The 18,051-nt window shown below is 39.4% G+C and overlaps 1 protein-coding gene across 2 annotated transcripts in view; it reads left to right on the top strand.

The window, feature by feature from the left end:
* The window catches only part of PIK3C3 (phosphatidylinositol 3-kinase catalytic subunit type 3), a 655,170-nt gene that overhangs the window by 219,831 nt on the left and 417,288 nt on the right, over positions 1-18,051 (top strand). For both annotated transcript variants that reach the window (XM_053701053.1, XM_053701054.1), the window contains 3 exons: positions 5,986-6,057; positions 14,575-14,679; positions 16,001-16,093. In XM_053701053.1, coding sequence (XP_053557028.1) covers positions 5,986-6,057; positions 14,575-14,679; positions 16,001-16,093 — 270 coding nt within the window. The remainder of the gene's footprint in view (positions 1-5,985; positions 6,058-14,574; positions 14,680-16,000; positions 16,094-18,051) is intronic.

Consider the following 18,051-nt stretch of genomic DNA (forward strand, 5'->3'; position numbering starts at 1 on the left):
AGCCCACCTGGAGACCCAACCAGGCTTGGAACAAGGGTAAACAACCCAAGAAGCCTGCTGCTGCTATCAAGACAGCATGAAGGGGCGGCCCCCGACCCGGGACCGGATCTAGTAGGGGGCAGACTCTCTCTTTGTCCAGGCTTGGATAAGAGACGTTCAGGATCCCTGGACACTAGAAATCGTGTCTCAAGGGTATCAGTTGGAGTTCAAAAATTCCTTCCCCATAGGAAGGTTTCTTCTTTCACAATTGTCTGTCGACCAGATTAAAAGAGAGGCGTTCTTACGCTGTGTAAGAGATCTCTCCTCCATGGGAGTAATATGCCCCGTTCCAGTTCAGGAACAGGGGCAGGGGTTTTGCTCAAATCTCTTTGTAGTTCCCAAAAAAGAGGGAACGTTCTGACCCATTTTAGATCTCAAAAGTCTAAGCAAGGTTCTCAGAGTTCCATCCTTCAAGATGGAAACTATTCGGACCATTCTTCCATTGATCCAGGAGGGTCAATATATGACTACCGTGGATTTAAAGTATACATATCTTCATATTCCTATCCACAGAGATCATCACAAGTTCCTTAGGTTTGCCTTTCTGGACAAACATTTTCAGTTTGTGGCCCTTCCTTTCGGTCTGTCCACGGCACCCAGAATTTTCACAAAGGTTCTGGGGTCTCTGCTGGCGGTTCTCAGGCCACGGGGCATTGCAGTGGCGCCTTATCTGGACGATATTCTGATCCAGGTGTCGTCTTATCAACTAACAAAGTCTCATACCGACATTGTCCTATCCTTTCTGCAGACTCACGGGTGGAAGGTGAATCTGGAAAAGAGTTCACTAATTCCTCAGACAAGGGTTCCTTTCCTGGGAACTCTAATCGACTCTCTATCCATGAAGATCTTTTTGACAGAAGTCAGAAAGTTAAAGATTCTGAATACATGCCGAACCCTTCAGTCCAATCCTCGGCCGTCAGTGGCTCAGTGCATTGAGGCAATTGGATTGATGGTGGCAGCAATGGACATCATTCTGTTTGCTTGTTTTCATCTCAGACCTCTACAACTGAGCATGCTCAGACAATAGAATAGAGATTATGCAAATTTGTCTTCTCAAATAGATCTGAATCAGGAGACAAGGGACTCTCTTCTTTGGTGGTTGTCGCCGGATCATCTGTCCCAAGGGACATGCTTCTGCAGACCCTCTTGGGTGATAGTGACAACGGACGCCAGCCTGATAGGATGGGGTGCAGTCTGGAACTCCCTGAAGGCTCAGGGTGTGTGGACTCGGTCGGAGTCTCTACTTCCCATCAATATTCTGGAGTTGAGAGCAATATTCAATGCACTTCAAGCTTGGCCTCAGTTGGCTTACATCAATTATCAGGGAGGAACAAGGAGTTCCTTAGCAATGACAGAGGTAGCCAAGATAATTCAGTGGGCTCACTCTTGTTATCTGTCGGCAATCTACATCCCAGGAGTGGACAACTGGGAGGCGGATTTTTTGAGCAGACAGACGTTTCATCCGGGGGAATGGGAACTCCATCCGGAAGTCTTTGCCAACCTGGTTCTCAGATGGGGCAGGCTAGAGCTGGATCTTATGGCGTCTCGTCAGAATGCCAAGCTCCCAAGATACGGATCCAGGTCCAGGGATCCTCAGGCCGAACTGATAGATGCCTTGGTCGTTCAACCTAGCTTATGTGTTCCCTCCATTTGCTCTCCTTCCCCGGGTGATTGTTCGAGTCAAACAGGAGAGGGCTTCGGTGATTCTCATCGCTCCTGCGTGGCCTTGCAGGACTTGGTATGCCGATCTGGTGGACATGTCATCTCTGCCACCGTGGAAGCTTCTATTGAGGCAGGACCTTCTTATTCTGGGACCCTTCCATAATCCGAATCTAATTTCTCTGCAGCTGACTGATTGGAGATTGAACGCTTGATTTTATCTAAGCGAGGGTTCTCTGATTCGGTCATTGATACCTTGATTCAGGCACGTAAGCCTGTTACTAGAAAAAATGACCATAAGATATGGCCTAAATATCTTTATTGGTGCGAATCAAAGGGCTATTCATGGAGTAGGGTTAGGATTCCTAGGATTTTAGCTTTTTTCCAAGAAGGATTGAAGAAAGGGTTTTCAGCAAGTTCCTTAAAGGGACAGATTTCTACCTTGTCTATTTTGCTTCACAAGCGTCTGGCTGATGTTCCAATTGTTCAATCCTTTTGTCAGGCTCTGACTAGAATCAGGCCTGTGTTTAGACCAATTGCTTCTCCTTGGAGTTTGAATTTAGTTCTTAATGTTCTTCAAGGGGTTCTGTTTGAACCTATGCATTCCATAGATATTAAATTATTATCTTGGAAGGTTTTATTTTTGGTTGCTATTTCTTCTGCTCGCAGAGTTTCTGAGCTTTCGGCATTACAATGTGATTCTCCTTATCTTATGTTTCATTCCGATAAGGTAGTGTTGCGTACCAAACCTGCTTTTCTTCCTAAGGTTGTTTCCAACAAGAATATTAATCAGGAAATTGTTGTTCCTTCCTTGTGTCCTAACCCTTCTTCTAAGAAGGAGCGTCTGTTACATAATTTGGACGTAGTCCGTGCCTTGAAGTTCTACTTGCTGGCGACTAAGGATTCTCGTCAAACATCTTCATTATTTGTTGTTTTTTCTGGGAAATGTAGAGGTCAGAAAGCTACGGCTTCCTCTCTTTCTTTTTGGCTGAAGAGTATCATCCGTGTTGTATATGAGACTGCTGGACAGCAGCCTCCAGAACGAATTACGGCTCATTCCACTAGGGCTTTGGCTTTCTCATGGGCATTTAAAAATGATGCTTCTGTTGAACAGATTTGCAAGGCTGCAACTTGGTCGTCTCTTCACACTTTTTCCAAATTTTCCAAATTTGATACTTTTGCCTCGTCCGAGGCTGTTTTTGGGAGAAAGGTTCTTCAAGCAGTGGTGCCTTCCGTTTAGGTTCCTGTCTTGTCCCTCTCTTTCATCCGTGTCCTATAGCTTTGGTATTGTATCCCATAAGTAAAGATGAAATCCGTGGACTCGTCGTATCTTGTAAAAGAAAAGGAAATTTATGCTTACCTGATAAATGTATTTCTTTTACGATACGACGAGTCCACGGCCCACCCTGTCGTTTGCTAAGACAGGTCTTTATTTTTGTTAAACTTCAGTCACCTCTGCACCTTGGCTTTTCCTTTCTCTTCCTAACTGCGGTCGAATGACTGGAGTGGGAGGGAAGGGAGGATCTATATATACAGCTCTGATGTGGTGCTCTTTGCCTGCTCCTGCTGACCAGGAGGCGATATCCCATAAGTAAGGATGAAATCCGTGGACTCGTCGTATCGTAAAATACATAAATTTATCAGGTAAGCATAAATTTCCTCTTTTTTTTTCCTTTTCTTTTTTTCTCATTGGCTCCAGTGAGTGTGAAGTGCACCTGGCATACATCGCATCACTGACACTTGTGCATGGTGATTAGTGCTGCAGCTCATTTAAATCTGACCTTAAAGGGACAGCCTAGACCTAATACTTATTCTTTATTACTAATTGTTATATACCAGACAAGCATCTTGCAACAGGTCCCACATCTATAAGTTTGTAAGAAGTGCAAGAAACTTTTAAATATTTGTTTATTAGCAGCAGAAAATGGTTGCCAAGCTCTGCCCACAACTTTCTTCTTGTCTAGTTATCTGTTTTATTGCAGTTTAGGAGTGCGAGTAGGAATTTAAGAGTCAATCATGATTGGAGGAACTTAGCATGCCAAAATATACATGCAGTAGGTTGGCGGAACTTGGCAAATATGTTCAGCTCCTAATAAACAATCAATATTTAAAGGGTTCATGGAACCAAAACAATGTATTTGTTTATTTAGATGGAACATACAATTTTAAACAACTTTCCAATTTACTTCTATTATGAAATGTGTTTCATTCTCTTGATATCCTCTGTTGAAGGAACTGTAATGCACTACTGGGAACTAGCTGAACACATATGATGAGCCAATGACAAGAGGCATATATGTGCAGCAACCAATCAACTGCTAGCTCCCAGTAGTGTATTGCTGCTCCTGAGCCTACCTTAGTATCCTTTTCTTTAAAGGATACCAAGAAAACAAAGTTTATTAGATAAAAGAAGTAAATTGAAAAGTTGTTTGAGTGTATACAGGGAGTGCAGAATTATTAGGCAAGTTGTATTTTTGAGGATTAATTTTATAATTGAACAACAACCATGTTCTCAATGAACCCAAAAAACTCATTAATATCAAAGCTGAATAGTTTTGGAAGAGTTTTTAGTTTGTTTTTAGTTATAGCTATTTTAGGGGGATATCTGTGTGTGCAGGTGACTATTACTGTGCATAATTATTAGGCAACTTAACAAAAAACAAATATATACCCATTTCAATTATTTATTTTTACCAGTGAAACCAATATAACATCTCAACATTCACAAATATACATTTCTGACATTCAAAAACAAAACAAAAACAAATCAGTGACCAATATAGCCACCTTTCTTTGCAAGGACACTCAAAAGCCTGCCATCCATGGATTCTGTCAGTGTTTTGATCTGTTCACCATCAACATTGCGTGCAGCAGCAACCACAGCCTCCCAGACACTGTTCAGAGAGGTGTACTGTTCTCCCTCCTTGTAAATCTCACATTTGATGATGGACCACAGGTTCTCAATGGGGTTCAAATCAGGTGAACAAGGAGGCCATGTCATTAGATTTTCTTCTTTTATACCCTTTCTTGCCAGCCACGCTGTGGAGTACTTGGACGCGCGTGATGGAGCATTGTCCTGCATGAAAATCATGTTTTTCTTGAAGGATGCAGACTTCTTCCTGTACCACTGCTTGAAGAAGGTGTCTTCCAGAAACTGGCAGTAGGACTGGGAGTTGAGCTTGACTCCATCCTCAACCCGAAAAGGCCCCACAAGCTCATCTTTGATGATACCAGCCCAAACCAGTACTCCACCTCCACCTTGCTGGCGTCTGAGCAGCTGCGCTACGGTAGCAAGATCATTAAAACTGCTGAAACTTTAACAAGCCTCATTGTTATATAAAAAAAAAGGGCACACACAAGTGCATAATGATTTATTTGACACATGCAGCACTTCTTTATTTGTTCATTACTAAGGCAGCACTGATCTTTCACATCATTTTTGCCCATTCCTTTCCTTAATGTTCTCTTTAACTAAAATTACATACTATATATTTGAGTAATATTTTCTATATATTTATTTTATCTGGGAGAGCAACCAGATAAAGCGTGCATGTCACCTTAAAAGCATTAGAGCGCGATTCCAGAGTAAGTTACTTAGGGGTTACACAACACAATCTTTTAAAAATGCTAACAGTTATAGCAAACGCCACTGCTGTGTTTAGCAGTGGCATGGCATGTAGGTATTGTGCGGCCCACGTGAGTTACACATGTATGGAAAATGGCTAGTGACTCATATGAGTTTAACACCCCTGTTCTAGACAGTCCCAAAATTTAAAGCGATATTAAAGTCAAAATTAAACGTTCATGATTCAGATAGAGCATGCTGCAGTCTTTTTAATGAGGTATGAAATCAAAATGTTTTCTTTCAGGATTCAGATAGAGCATGTGATTTTAAGCAACTTTCTAATTTACTCCAATTCTCTTGATTTCTTTTGTCGTAAAGCTGGAATGTTAGCTTAGGAGCCGGCCCATTTTTGGTTCAGTACCTGGGTAGCGCTTGCTGATTGGTGGCTAAATGTAGCAATAAATGTGTCAGCTCCTAAGCTTACATTCCTTCTTTTCAAATTAAGATACTAAGAGAACGAAGCAAAATTGATAATAGGAGTAAATTAGAAAGTTGCTTAAAATTGCCTGCTCTATCTGAATCATGAAAGAAACAAATTGGGTGTTATATCCCTTTAAGCAATGTCTATCTTCAGTTTTGACAGGTAGCTAGTAGAAAGTGTATGTAGGTAAATATTTATCAATGATTAAGCTAATTACCCTTTAAACCTTAATATCTTTCAGGATGGTGATGAGTCAACTGCAATCTCATCAAGCTCAGAGATTGTTAAAGTTCCAGATCCACAGATGTCTATGGTAAATCATTTTTTTTTTGTCTAAGATTATTGTTGTTGTTATTATTTGTATTATTATTTAAAGAAAAAAAAGTAAATCCATTCTACTGTTGTTGGGGAATTTGTATGGTTAGTCATCGCCATAAATAGAGTACACATATAGATTTACTGGTCAATAGTGCTAAAATGTGAGTTTATTCTCAAATATGATTGTCAGGTAATTTGTATAAATTATATGTGAAATTCCAATTAATTCACTAAACTATAAGAATGTGTAATCAGCACTGATAAAATAATTTTAGTGTTAAGGATGATTAACTTGTTTTGCTTGATAATAAAGCAAAATAATTAATTATACAGATCTTACTATAGTTCCCAGCAGACTTATTTCCTAATAAATTATAACTGAACAACCGCTATATCCGTCAGTCTTGTACTAATCAAACCAGAATATGTGGTAACCATATGTGGGAATAAGAAGCAAACCAAAATATTTCACATGTGGTTGTTTGACACCAGCTTTGCAGATAAGAAATTGCAGCTTTAGTTTAGAATAAATATTACTTTTACACATGCAACGCACTAAGAAAATGTATAGATGTCAAATTGACTGCGGTATTAAAAAAATGTTTTGTTTCTCCTAAGAAATTTGGAAGCTTTCTATATAATTGTACCAATCAAAATATATTGTTATGTTTAAAGGGACAGTCTACTCTGAATTTTTATTGTTTAAAAAGATAGATAAGATAAATAATCCCTTTTATTACCCATTCCCCAGTTTTGCATAACTAACTCTCAGCCAGATTGCAAATTTTGTGTTATGGCTGCTCGCTAATAACTTGCAAGTTATTTTCACCGCTCACCTTTCATAGAGCTGCTATTACAGGTTTGCAAAAAAACGGCTTGTGTGAGCGATATGGTTTTGTTGAGCTCCATACCGCACCCAAATACAAGCAATGTTTTGACGTGCTCGTTTACAATTTCCCCATAGACATCATTGGGGAGAGCCGGCTAAAAAAAAGCCTAACACCTGCAATTGCGGAGCGTAAAGCTCTGCAACGCTGCCCAATTGATGTTTATGGGGAAAAAAAATGTATGTTTAAACCTAACATAAACCCTGAGTCTAAACACCCCTAATCTGCTACCCCTAACATCGCTGCCACCTACATTACACTTATTAACCACTAATCTGCCGCCCCTAACATCGCCAACACCTACATTATACTTATTAACCCCTAATCTGCTGCCCCCAATGTCGCCGCTGCCACTACTATACTAAAGTTATTAACCCCTAAACCTCTGGCCTCCCACATCACTAACACTAAATAAATATATTAACCCCTAAAGTAACCCTAACACCCCCTAACTTTAACATAATTAAAATAATTCAAAATGAAAATTAATATTAATAACTAAATAATTCCTATTTAAAAATACTTACCTGTAAAATAAACCCTAAGCTCATATTTTCATGTAGGGTTAGAGCACATACTATGAGATCAGGTTTGTGAGCAAGTTTTTATTCACTTTTTTTTCTCTATTGACTTTATGCAGGAATACGTGAACGTGCATGCAATATTGCAAGTTCGCAAAAAGCTTATTTCTTGCGCAATTAAAGCTCAAGCAGTAGCGTTAATTAGCCCTCCACTTGTAATCTGGCCCATAGATGGCAAAAAATATAAATGTGATTTATATCCACAATACCATTATGTAACATTTATGTTTCTTCTGTTAAGTGTGATCAGTCCACGGGTCATCATTACTTGTGGGATATTAACTGCTCCCCTACAGGAAGTGCAAGAGGATTCACCCAGCAGAGTTGCTATATAGCTCCTCCCCTCTACGTCACCTCCAGTCATTCTCTTGCACCCAACGACTAGATAGGATGTGTGAGAGGACTATGGTGATATATTTAGTTTTTATATCTTCAATCAAAAGTTTGTTATTTTATAATAGCACCGGAGTGTGTTATTCCTTCTCTGGTAGAATTTGAAGAAGAATCTACCTGAGTTTTTCTATGATTTTAGCCGGAGTAGTTAAGATCATATTGCTGTTTCTCGGCCATCTGAGGAGTGAGGTAAACTTCAGATCAGGGGACAGCAGGCAGATTAATCTGCAAAGAGGTATGTAGCAGTTTATTATTTTCTGACATGGAATTGATGAGAAAATCCTGCCATACCGTTATAATGTAAACTCAGCCTTGAATGCAGTAGATGTAGCTGATATCAGGCTGTCATGTATGTATATTTTACACTTCAGTTTTCTGGGAAATGGTACTTCTCTGGCTTTTAAACTGTATACATAGACTTAACCTATTTTGCAGGGACTTGCAATAGGTTTTAAATGACAATTAATTATTGAGGTAAAATGTTTTTTTGCTGGCATGTAAAAACGTTTTTTTCTCTGAGGTACTGGGTGAAAAAATGTTTTGGGCACTTTTTTTCCACTTGGCAATAGTTTTGATTTAAATTAGAGCAGTTCACTTATCCCTCTCACTGTTATGTGTGTGGGGGAGGGGCCATTTTGGTGCTTTCACTATGCATCAGAAAAACTCAGTCAGAGGTTCATTTTCTTCCTGCATGATCCGGTTCATCTCTACAGAGTTCAGGGATCTCAAGAGTCTTTTTTGAGGGAAGTAATCATACAGCAGAGCTGTGCTGATTGTATTGACTGTGATATAAAAAACGTTTATTTGTGTATTTTTTTTCTGCTGCCTGGGTTAGTTATCATTTGCTGAGGGGAACAATCCTTTGCTAAAACTGTATATTCTGACAAAGATTGATGCTATAACTTAATTATTTTATCTGTTATAATATTTTTCTGTGCTTCTTAAAGGCACAGTTCGTTTTCATATTATTTGTAAATTACTTTGAAAAGTATTTCCAAGTTGCTGTTTATTTGCTAGTGTGTTAAACATGTCTGATTCAGAGGAAGATATCTGTGCTATATGTGTTAATGCCAAAGTGGAGCCCAATAGAAATTTATGTACTAAATGTATTGATGCTACTTTAAAAAATAGTCAATCTGTACAAATTGAACATATTTCACCAAACAACGAGGGGAGAGTTATGCCGACTAACTCGCCTCACGTGTCAGTACCTGCATCTCCCGCTCAGGAGGTGCGTGATATTGTAGCGCCGAGTGCATCTGGGCGGCCATTACAAATCACATTACAAGATATGGCTACTGTTATGACTGAAGTTTTGGCTAAACTACCAGAACTAAGAGGTAAACGTGATCACTCTGGGATGAGAACAGAGTGCGCTGATAATGCAAGGGCCATGTCTGATACTGCGTCACAGTTTGCAGAACATGAAGACGGAGAGCTTCATTCTGTGGGTGACGGTTCTGATCCAAATAAACTGGACTCAGACATTTCAAATTTTAAATTTAAGCTTGAGAACCTCCGTGTGTTACTAGGGGAGGTATTAGCGGCTCTGAATGATTGTAACACAGTTGCAATCCCAGAAAAAATGTGTAGGTTGGATAAATATTTTGCGGTACCGACGAGTACTGACGTTTTTCCTATACCTAAGAGACTTACTGACATTGTTACTAAGGAGTGGGATAGACCCGGTGTGCCTTTCTCACCCCCTCCTATATTCAGAAAAATGTTTCCAATAGACGCCGCCACACGGGACTTATGGCAAATGGTCCCTAAGGTGGAGGGAGCAGTTTCTACTTTAGCTAAGCGTACCACTATCCCAGTGGAGGATAGCTGTGCTTTTTCAGATCCAATGGATAAAAAATTAGAGGGTTACCTTAAGAAAATGTTTGTTCAACAAGGGTTTATATTGCAACCTCTTGCATGTATTGTGCCTGTCACGGCTGCAGCAGCATTTTGGTTTGAGTCTCTGGAAGAGACACTTCAATCATCCACACTAGATGACATCACACACAAACTTAAATTCCTTAAGTTAGCTAATTCATTTATTTCAGATGCCGTAGTACATTTAACTAAACTTGCGGCTAAAAATTCAGGATTCGCCATTCAGGCACGCAGAGCTCTGTGGCTAAAATCCTGGTCAGCTGATGTTACGTCTAAATCTAAATTGCTTAATATTCCTTTCAAAGGGCAGACCTTATTCGGGCTCGGCTTGAAAGAGATTATTGATGACATTACAGGAGGTAAAGGTCATGCCCTGCCTCAGGACAAGGCCAAAGCCAAGGCTAGACAGTCCAATTTTCGTTCCTTTCGTAATTTCAAAGCAGGAGCAGCATCAACTTCCTCTTCACCAAAACAGGAAGGAGCTGTTGCTCGCTACAGACAAGGCTGGAAACCTAACCAGTCCTGGAACAGGGGCAAACAGGCCAGAAAACCTGCTGCTGCCCCTAAGACAGCATGAATTGAGGGCCCCCGATCCGGGACCGGATCTAGTGGGGGGCAGACTTTCCCTCTTCGCCCAGGCTTGGGCAAGAGATGTTCAGGATCCCTGGGCGTTAGAGATCATATCTCAGGGATACCTTCTGGACTACAAATCCTCTCCCCCAAGAGGGAGATTTCATCTGTCAAGGTTGTCAACAAACCTAACAAAGAAGGAAGCGTTTCTACGCTGCGTACAAGATCTTTTATTAATGGGAGTGATCCATCCAGTTCCGCGGTTGGAACAAGGACAAGGGTTTTACTCAAATCTGTTTGTAGTTCCCAAAAAAGAGGGAACCTTCAGGCCAATCTTGGATTTAAAGATCCTAAACAAATTCCTAAGAGTTCCATCGTTCAAGATGGAAACTATTCGAACAATTTTGCCCATGATCCAAGAGGGTCAGTACTTGACCACAGTGGATTTAAAGGATGCTTACCTTCACATACCGATTCACAGAAGTCATTACCGGTATCTAAGGTTTGCCTTTTTAGACAGGCATTACCAGTTTGTAGCTCTTCCATTCGGACTGGCTACGGCTCCAAGAATCTTCACAAAGGTTCTGGGCACTCTTCTGGCGGTACTAAGACCGCGAGGAATTTCAGTAGCTCCGTACTTAGACGACATACTGATACAAGCTTCAAGCTTTCAAACTGCCAAATCTCATACAGAGATAGTACTGGCATTTCTAAGGTCGCATGGATGGAAAGTGAACGAAGAGAAAAGTTCTCTCTTTCCACTCACAAGAGTTCCCTTCCTGGGGACTCTGATAGATTCTGTAGAAATGAAGATTTACCTGACAGAGGACAGGTTAACAAAACTTCAAAGTGCATGCCGTGTCCTTCATTCCATTCAAGAGACCAGAAATTCTCTTCTATGGTGGCTTTATCGGCCACATCTGTCCAGGGGAATGCCATTCAGCAGGCCAGACTGGTCAATTGTAACAACAGACGCCAGCCTACTAGGTTGGGGCGCTGTCTGGAATTCTCTGAAGGCTCAGGGACTATGGAATCAGGAGAGTCTTCTTCCAATAAACATTCTGGAATTGAGAGCAGTCCTCAATGCTCTTCTGGCTTGGCCCCAGTTAGCAACTCGGGGGTTCATCAGGTTCCAGTCGGACAACATCACGACTGTAGCTTATATCAACCATCAGGGAGGGACAAGAAGCTCCCTAGCAATGATGGAAGTATCGAAGATAATTCGCTGGGCAGAGTCTCACTCTTGCCACCTGTCTGCAATCCACATCCCGGGAGTGGAGAACTGGGAGGCGGATTTCTTAAGTCGTCAGACTTTTCATCAGGGGGAGTGGGAACTTCATCCAGAGGTCTTTGCCCAAATACTTCGACGTTGGGGCAAACCAGAGATAGATCTCATGGCGTCTCGACAGAACGCCAAGCTTCCGCGCTACGGGTCCAGATCCAGGGATCCGGGAGCGGTCCTGATAGATGCCTTGACAGCACCATGGACCTTCAGGATGGCTCATGTGTTTCCACCTTTCCCGATGCTTCCTCGATTGATTGCCAGAATCAAACAGGAGAAAGCATCAGTGATTCTAATAGCGCCTGCATGGCCACGCAGGACTTGGTATACAGATCTGGTGGACATGTCATTCTGTCCACCTTGGTCGTTACCTCTGAAACAGGACCTTCTGATTCAGGGTCCTTTCAAACATCAAAATCTAACTTCTCTGAAGCTGACTGCTTGGAAATTGAACGCTTGATCTTATCAAAGCGTGGTTTTTCTGAGTCAGTTATTGATACCTTAATACAGGCTAGGAAGCCTGTTACCAGAAAGATTTACCATAAAATATGGCGTAAATACCTATATTGGTGCGAATCCAAAGGTTACTCTTGGAGTAAGGTTAGGATTCCTAGGATATTGTCTTTTCTACAAGAAGGTTTAGAAAAGGGGTTATCCGCTAGTTCCTTAAAGGGACAGATCTCAGCTCTGTCCATTCTGTTACACAAGCGTCTGTCAGAAGTTCCAGACGTTCAGGCTTTTTGTCAGGCTTTGGCCAGGATTAAACCTGTGTTTAAAGCTGTGGCTCCACCATGGAGTTTAAACCTTGTTCTTAACGTTTTACAGGGTGTTCCGTTTGAACCCCTTCATTCCATTGATATAAAGTTGTTATCTTGGAAAGTTCTATTTTTAATGGCTATTTCCTCGGCTCGAAGAGTCTCTGAGTTATCAGCCTTACATTGTGATTCTCCTTATTTGATTTTTCACTCGGATAAGGTAGTTCTGCGTACTAAGCCTGGGTTCTTACCTAAGGTAGTCACTAACAGGAATATCAATCAGGAGATTGTTGTTCCATCCTTGTGCCCAAATCCTTCTTCGAGGAAGGAACGTCTTTTGCACAATCTGGATGTAGTTCGTGCCCTTAAATTTTATTTACAGGCAACTAAAGATTTTCGACAAACGTCTTCCCTGTTTGTCGTTTACTCTGGTCAGAGGAGAGGTCAAAAAGCTTCTGCTACCTCTCTCTCTTTTTGGCTTCGTAGCATAATTCGTTTAGCTTATGAGACTGCTGGACAGCAGCCTCCTGAAAGAATTACAGCTCATTCCACTAGAGCTGTGGCTTCCACTTGGGCCTTTAAGAATGAGGCCTCTGTTGAACAGATTTGCAAGGCTGCAACTTGGTCTTCGCTTCATACTTTTTCCAAATTTTACAAATTTGACACTTTTGCTTCCTCGGAGGCTATTTTTGGGAGAAAGGTTCTTCAGGCAGTGGTTCCTTCTGTATAAAGAGCCTGCCTATCCCTCCCGTCATCCGTGTACTTTTGCTTTGGTATTGGTATCCCACAAGTAATGATGACCCGTGGACTGATCACACTTAACAGAAGAAAACATAATTTATGCTTACCTGATAAATTCCTTTCTTCTGTAGTGTGATCAGTCCACGGCCCGACCTGTTTTTTAAGGCAGGTAAATATTTTTTAAATTATACTCCAGTCACCACTACACCCTTGGCTTCTCCTTTCTCGTTGGTCCTTGGTCGAATGACTGGAGGTGACGTAGAGGGGAGGAGCTATATAGCAACTCTGCTGGGTGAATCCTCTTGCACTTCCTGTAGGGGAGCAGTTAATATCCCACAAGTAATGATGACCCGTGGACTGATCACACTACAGAAGAAAGGAATTTATCAGGTAAGCATAAATTATGTTTTTTGGGGGTCTATCTCAGGTTTCCTGACAAATATAATTTTTTTATTTCTTCTACATTGTAATTCTTTTTTATGTAAGTTTTTTGTGCCGTTTGCCATAATATATTTGTTTTCATGTTTCATTCAAGCTATATTTTTACCTGACAAATTCTGTATTCTCTTTTTTTTTCAAAGTTTGCAGTGTTCTTTAGATGAATTGGATAACCATAAGCAATACCAATGGTGCAGCATTTATAGTATGCCCTAACAATAAATCTAGAGAATAAAACCAGCACTGTAAACCACATAACATACATACAAATTACTGTCACTCTATGGAGTTCTGTGATGTATCAGTATAAACAAACAAAGACCCAAAAGCGCTATTTTAACTCATTGTTTCTTGGCTTCTGGAATTGAATAACTTTATGTGATGATATATACACAATATTATATGCATCCCAGGTAGTTATAAATAGCATACCACAAACATTATTATCTTATCGATATAGACATTACTTAAGGGGCTATAAATGTCATATGTATTTCCAGTTTTTATTACTGGTGGTATTCTCTAATTAAGCACTCAGTATAGCTCAATATATAACTGAATACACCAAATAAGCCATAAAATGCCCTTGCACCCATTACTTTTTGTGCAGCTGTACTACCTAATGTTGTTTTATATTAATATTGATCTTTGGAATTTTATATTGTAAAGTAAATTTACAGAAATGAAGGAATAGCCCTTGGAGGAAAACGTTTGTTTATAGCACCTATTCTCATGTTCTATTATTTAGAAGATAAAGTAATTCATTTGTGAAACAATAAATTACAGATTAATGTTGATTATGTGCCTTTATTTTTACGTATTGCCAGGATAGCTCGGCTCCCATATTTACTTATTAGTATGGACACTGGTGTATAACATTTCATTTGTTCATCAGAAGCAGCCTAACTGAAAATGTATTTTTGTGACATTCTCAGTGATTAAAGGCGTAAACAGACACTTATCTGTATTCTATTTCTGTTTCAGGAAAACTTAGTGGAGAGCAAACATCACAAGCTAGCCAGGAGCCTGAGAAGTGGTCCCTCCGATCATGATCTCAAGCCTAATGCAGCCACGCGAGATCAGCTTAATGTAAGTCTTCGGAAAGATCTTATGCTTTGACCAGGGTTAGGGTTTTAATGAGTGTGTACATATAAGCTGATGATTTGAATAGCTGCTTTATCTCACCTTTAGTCAGATTTTAGGCTCATAAGAGAGAGAGAAAAAAGATTCTGCTTGTCGATTAAATATATGCTCTCTTTCCTTTGCCTCCATTTTTAAAGCTGGTAGTTTTCTTTTTCTGTTTAACCATAAATAATTGCTGTGCGCCAATTTTTCATTTAGAATTGGGGCATCTCTGTGTGTCGGGGGACAAGTTCCTACTATTGTTGATCCAGTCAAAATGCTTCTCAATGTTTTTGATAATGTCGCTCTTCCCAGCAAATGTTATGTGTAGAAATAAAGCAAACCCTACTTTGCTGTGTTTATTTATGTTCTCACTAATACACTGATCCCTGATTCTATTCTAGCGCATTCGCATTTTAAGGTCTTAAGAGAATAGCCGTTCAATCCTTGTGTTTCATACATTAACCATAGGGGAATACATTTTACATATGCACTGGGATGATGGCTCAAAGCTTCCAGAATTTTCTTTGCTGTAGTATCTTTGCAATATATCTCAGTATGCACATCTCATTTATTTACTTTGATATTCAATAAGTTGACAGACTGCTTACTGAAAATATATGTCAAATGTAGCTCTAAATCATTGGTGATAAATGTATTTACAAGGTTTAACAGAATATCACTAGTGCCATCACATAGGAATGGGATGTCATCAATAAATCTGATCCATAAGTGTTCCCTTCTTTCTATGGGGAATAATTATCTGCCACTTCTTTGGTTTTTCAATTTCAAGAAATACAGTCAGGCATAAATATAAAGGTGAGTACAAAAAATACAGTCAGGCATAAATATAGAGGTGAGTACAAGAAATACAGTCAGGCATAAATATAAAGGTGAGTACAAAAAATACAGTCAGGCATAAATATAGAGGTGAGTACAAGAAATACAGTCAGGCATAAATATAGAGGTGAGTACAAGAAATACAGTCAGGCATAAATATAGAGGTGAGTACAAGAAATACAGTCAGGCATAAATATAGAAGTCACATATTTCAACCACAGTAACTGAAATCTAGATTTAGAAAGAACCTATGTAGATGTTATGATAAATTAATCATCTTAATAATAACAAAAAAACACTACTTCACCTACTGCCACCTCTGGGCTTCTAGTAAGGCTGTCTTGGTATATATGGTAACACAGGTATTTAATATTTAAAAAAAAAAAGTGTAAAGTAAATTAACCATTTTGTTTATGTTAATGTAATTCTTCATGATTTATTTTTACAGATAATTGTAAGTTACCCCCCAACAAAGCAACTAACTTCAGAAGAGCAAGACTTGGTATGGAAGTTCAGATGGTACCTCACAAATCAGGAAAAGGTATTTATATAAAATGGATATTTGTTTTATAAAGAAAGCCACTAGTAACTGAGTAATATGAATTAGCTATGTTTTTGATTCCTAAAGCAAAATAAATGTTGAATATTTACTTGCCTCCCAAATCTGCCTCTTTAAAAGTAAACTTTTTTCCCCATTGACACACACTTTTATACATACATTTAATCAGTGGTGGGAAAGTATAACTAGTTTATTGGTCAACAAAAGAAAACAAATATAAAGCTGCTTCTAAGTACTAATGTGCTCTCCCGAATAAAACTCTAACAACTCACTTGCTATATAAAATCACATGCTATATAAAATCACATTAGAGGTTTTTTAACTTTCTTTGAAAATACATATATTTTTTTTAGATTGCTGGTATCCCTTTAATATACATTTATGACGCAACGTCTTCATTTCCGGCGTCATTCGTGACACCGAGACCTTTCACACGACAGCGTCATTAGTGACGCGAGTGTGTCATTTCCGGTTATTTTTGGCGCCAAAAAAGTTTACGTTACATTGTGCGTCATTCTTGGCGCCAAACTTTTTCATTATTTCAATACCCCTTGTATGTTTGCCTCTTGCTTTTTTCTATCAGAGGCCTATGCTATTCTATATGCTATGCTATATGCTACATTGAGCAAGATGTCCCAATCTGATCCTGTCTCAGAAGTTTCTGCTGGAACATTGCTTCCTGACATCGGTTCTACCAAAGCTAAGTGCATTTGTTGCAAAATTGTAGAAATTATTTCACCGAATGTCATTTGTAATAGTTGTCATGATAAACTTTTACATGCAGATAGTGTTTCCATCAGTAATAGTACATTGCCAGTTGTAGTTCCTTCAACTTCTAATGTGCATGATATACCTGTAAATTTTAAATAATTTGTTTCTGATTCTCTTATGAAGGCTTTGTTTGCATTTCCACCTTCTAATAAACGTAAAAGGTCTTTTAAAACTTCTCATTTAGCTGATGAAATTTCAAATGACCAACAACATAATAATTTATCCTCTTCTGATGAGGATCTATCTGAGACAGAAGATCCTTCCTCAGACATAGACACTGACAAATCTACTTATTTATTTAAAATAGAGTATATGCGTTCTTTATTAAAAGAAGTGTTAGATACTTTGGATATTGAGGTAACCTGTCCTATTGACGTTCAGTCTAATAAACGTTTAAATGCTGTTTTTAAACCTCCTATGGTTTCCCCAGGGGTTTTTCCTATTCCTGAGGCTATTTCTGATATGATTTCTAGGGAATGGAATAAGCCAGGTACTTCTTTTATTCCTTCTTCAAGGTTTAAAAAATTGTATCCTTTACCAGCAAAATCTATAGAGTTTTGGGAAAAAATCCCCAAAGTTGATGGGGCTATTTCTACTCTTGCTAAATGTACCACTATTCCTATGGAAGATAGTACTTCCTTTAAGGATCCTTTAGATAGGAAACTTGAATCCTATCTAAGGAAGGCCTATTTATATTCAGGTCATCTTCTCAGACCTGCTATTTCTTTTGCTGATGTTGCGGCTGCCTCAACTTTTTGGTTGGAGAATTTAGCGCAACATGATTTGGATCCTGACATATCTAGCATTACTCGCTTACTGCAACATGATAATAATTTCTCCTGTTAAGTGTAGTCAGTCCACGGGTCATCCATTACTTATGGAATATATCTCTTCCTAACAGGAAACTGCAAGAGAATTACCCAGCAGAGCTGCTATATAGCTCCTCCCCTCACCTATCATACCCAGTCATTCTCTTGCAGCCTAACTAAAAAGGAAGCTGTGAGAGATCTGTGGTGTTTTTTAACTTAGTTTATTTCTACAATCAAAAGTTTGTTATTTTTAAATGGCACCGGAGTGTGCTGTTTATTCTCAGGCAGCATTAGAAGAAGAATCTGCCTGGGTTTTTTTCTATGGTCTTAGCAGACGTAACTAAGATCCACTGGCTGTTT

This window comes from Bombina bombina, chromosome 2, assembly GCF_027579735.1.
Source record: "Bombina bombina isolate aBomBom1 chromosome 2, aBomBom1.pri, whole genome shotgun sequence".
In the NCBI taxonomy this organism is placed as follows: Eukaryota; Metazoa; Chordata; class Amphibia; order Anura; family Bombinatoridae; genus Bombina; species Bombina bombina.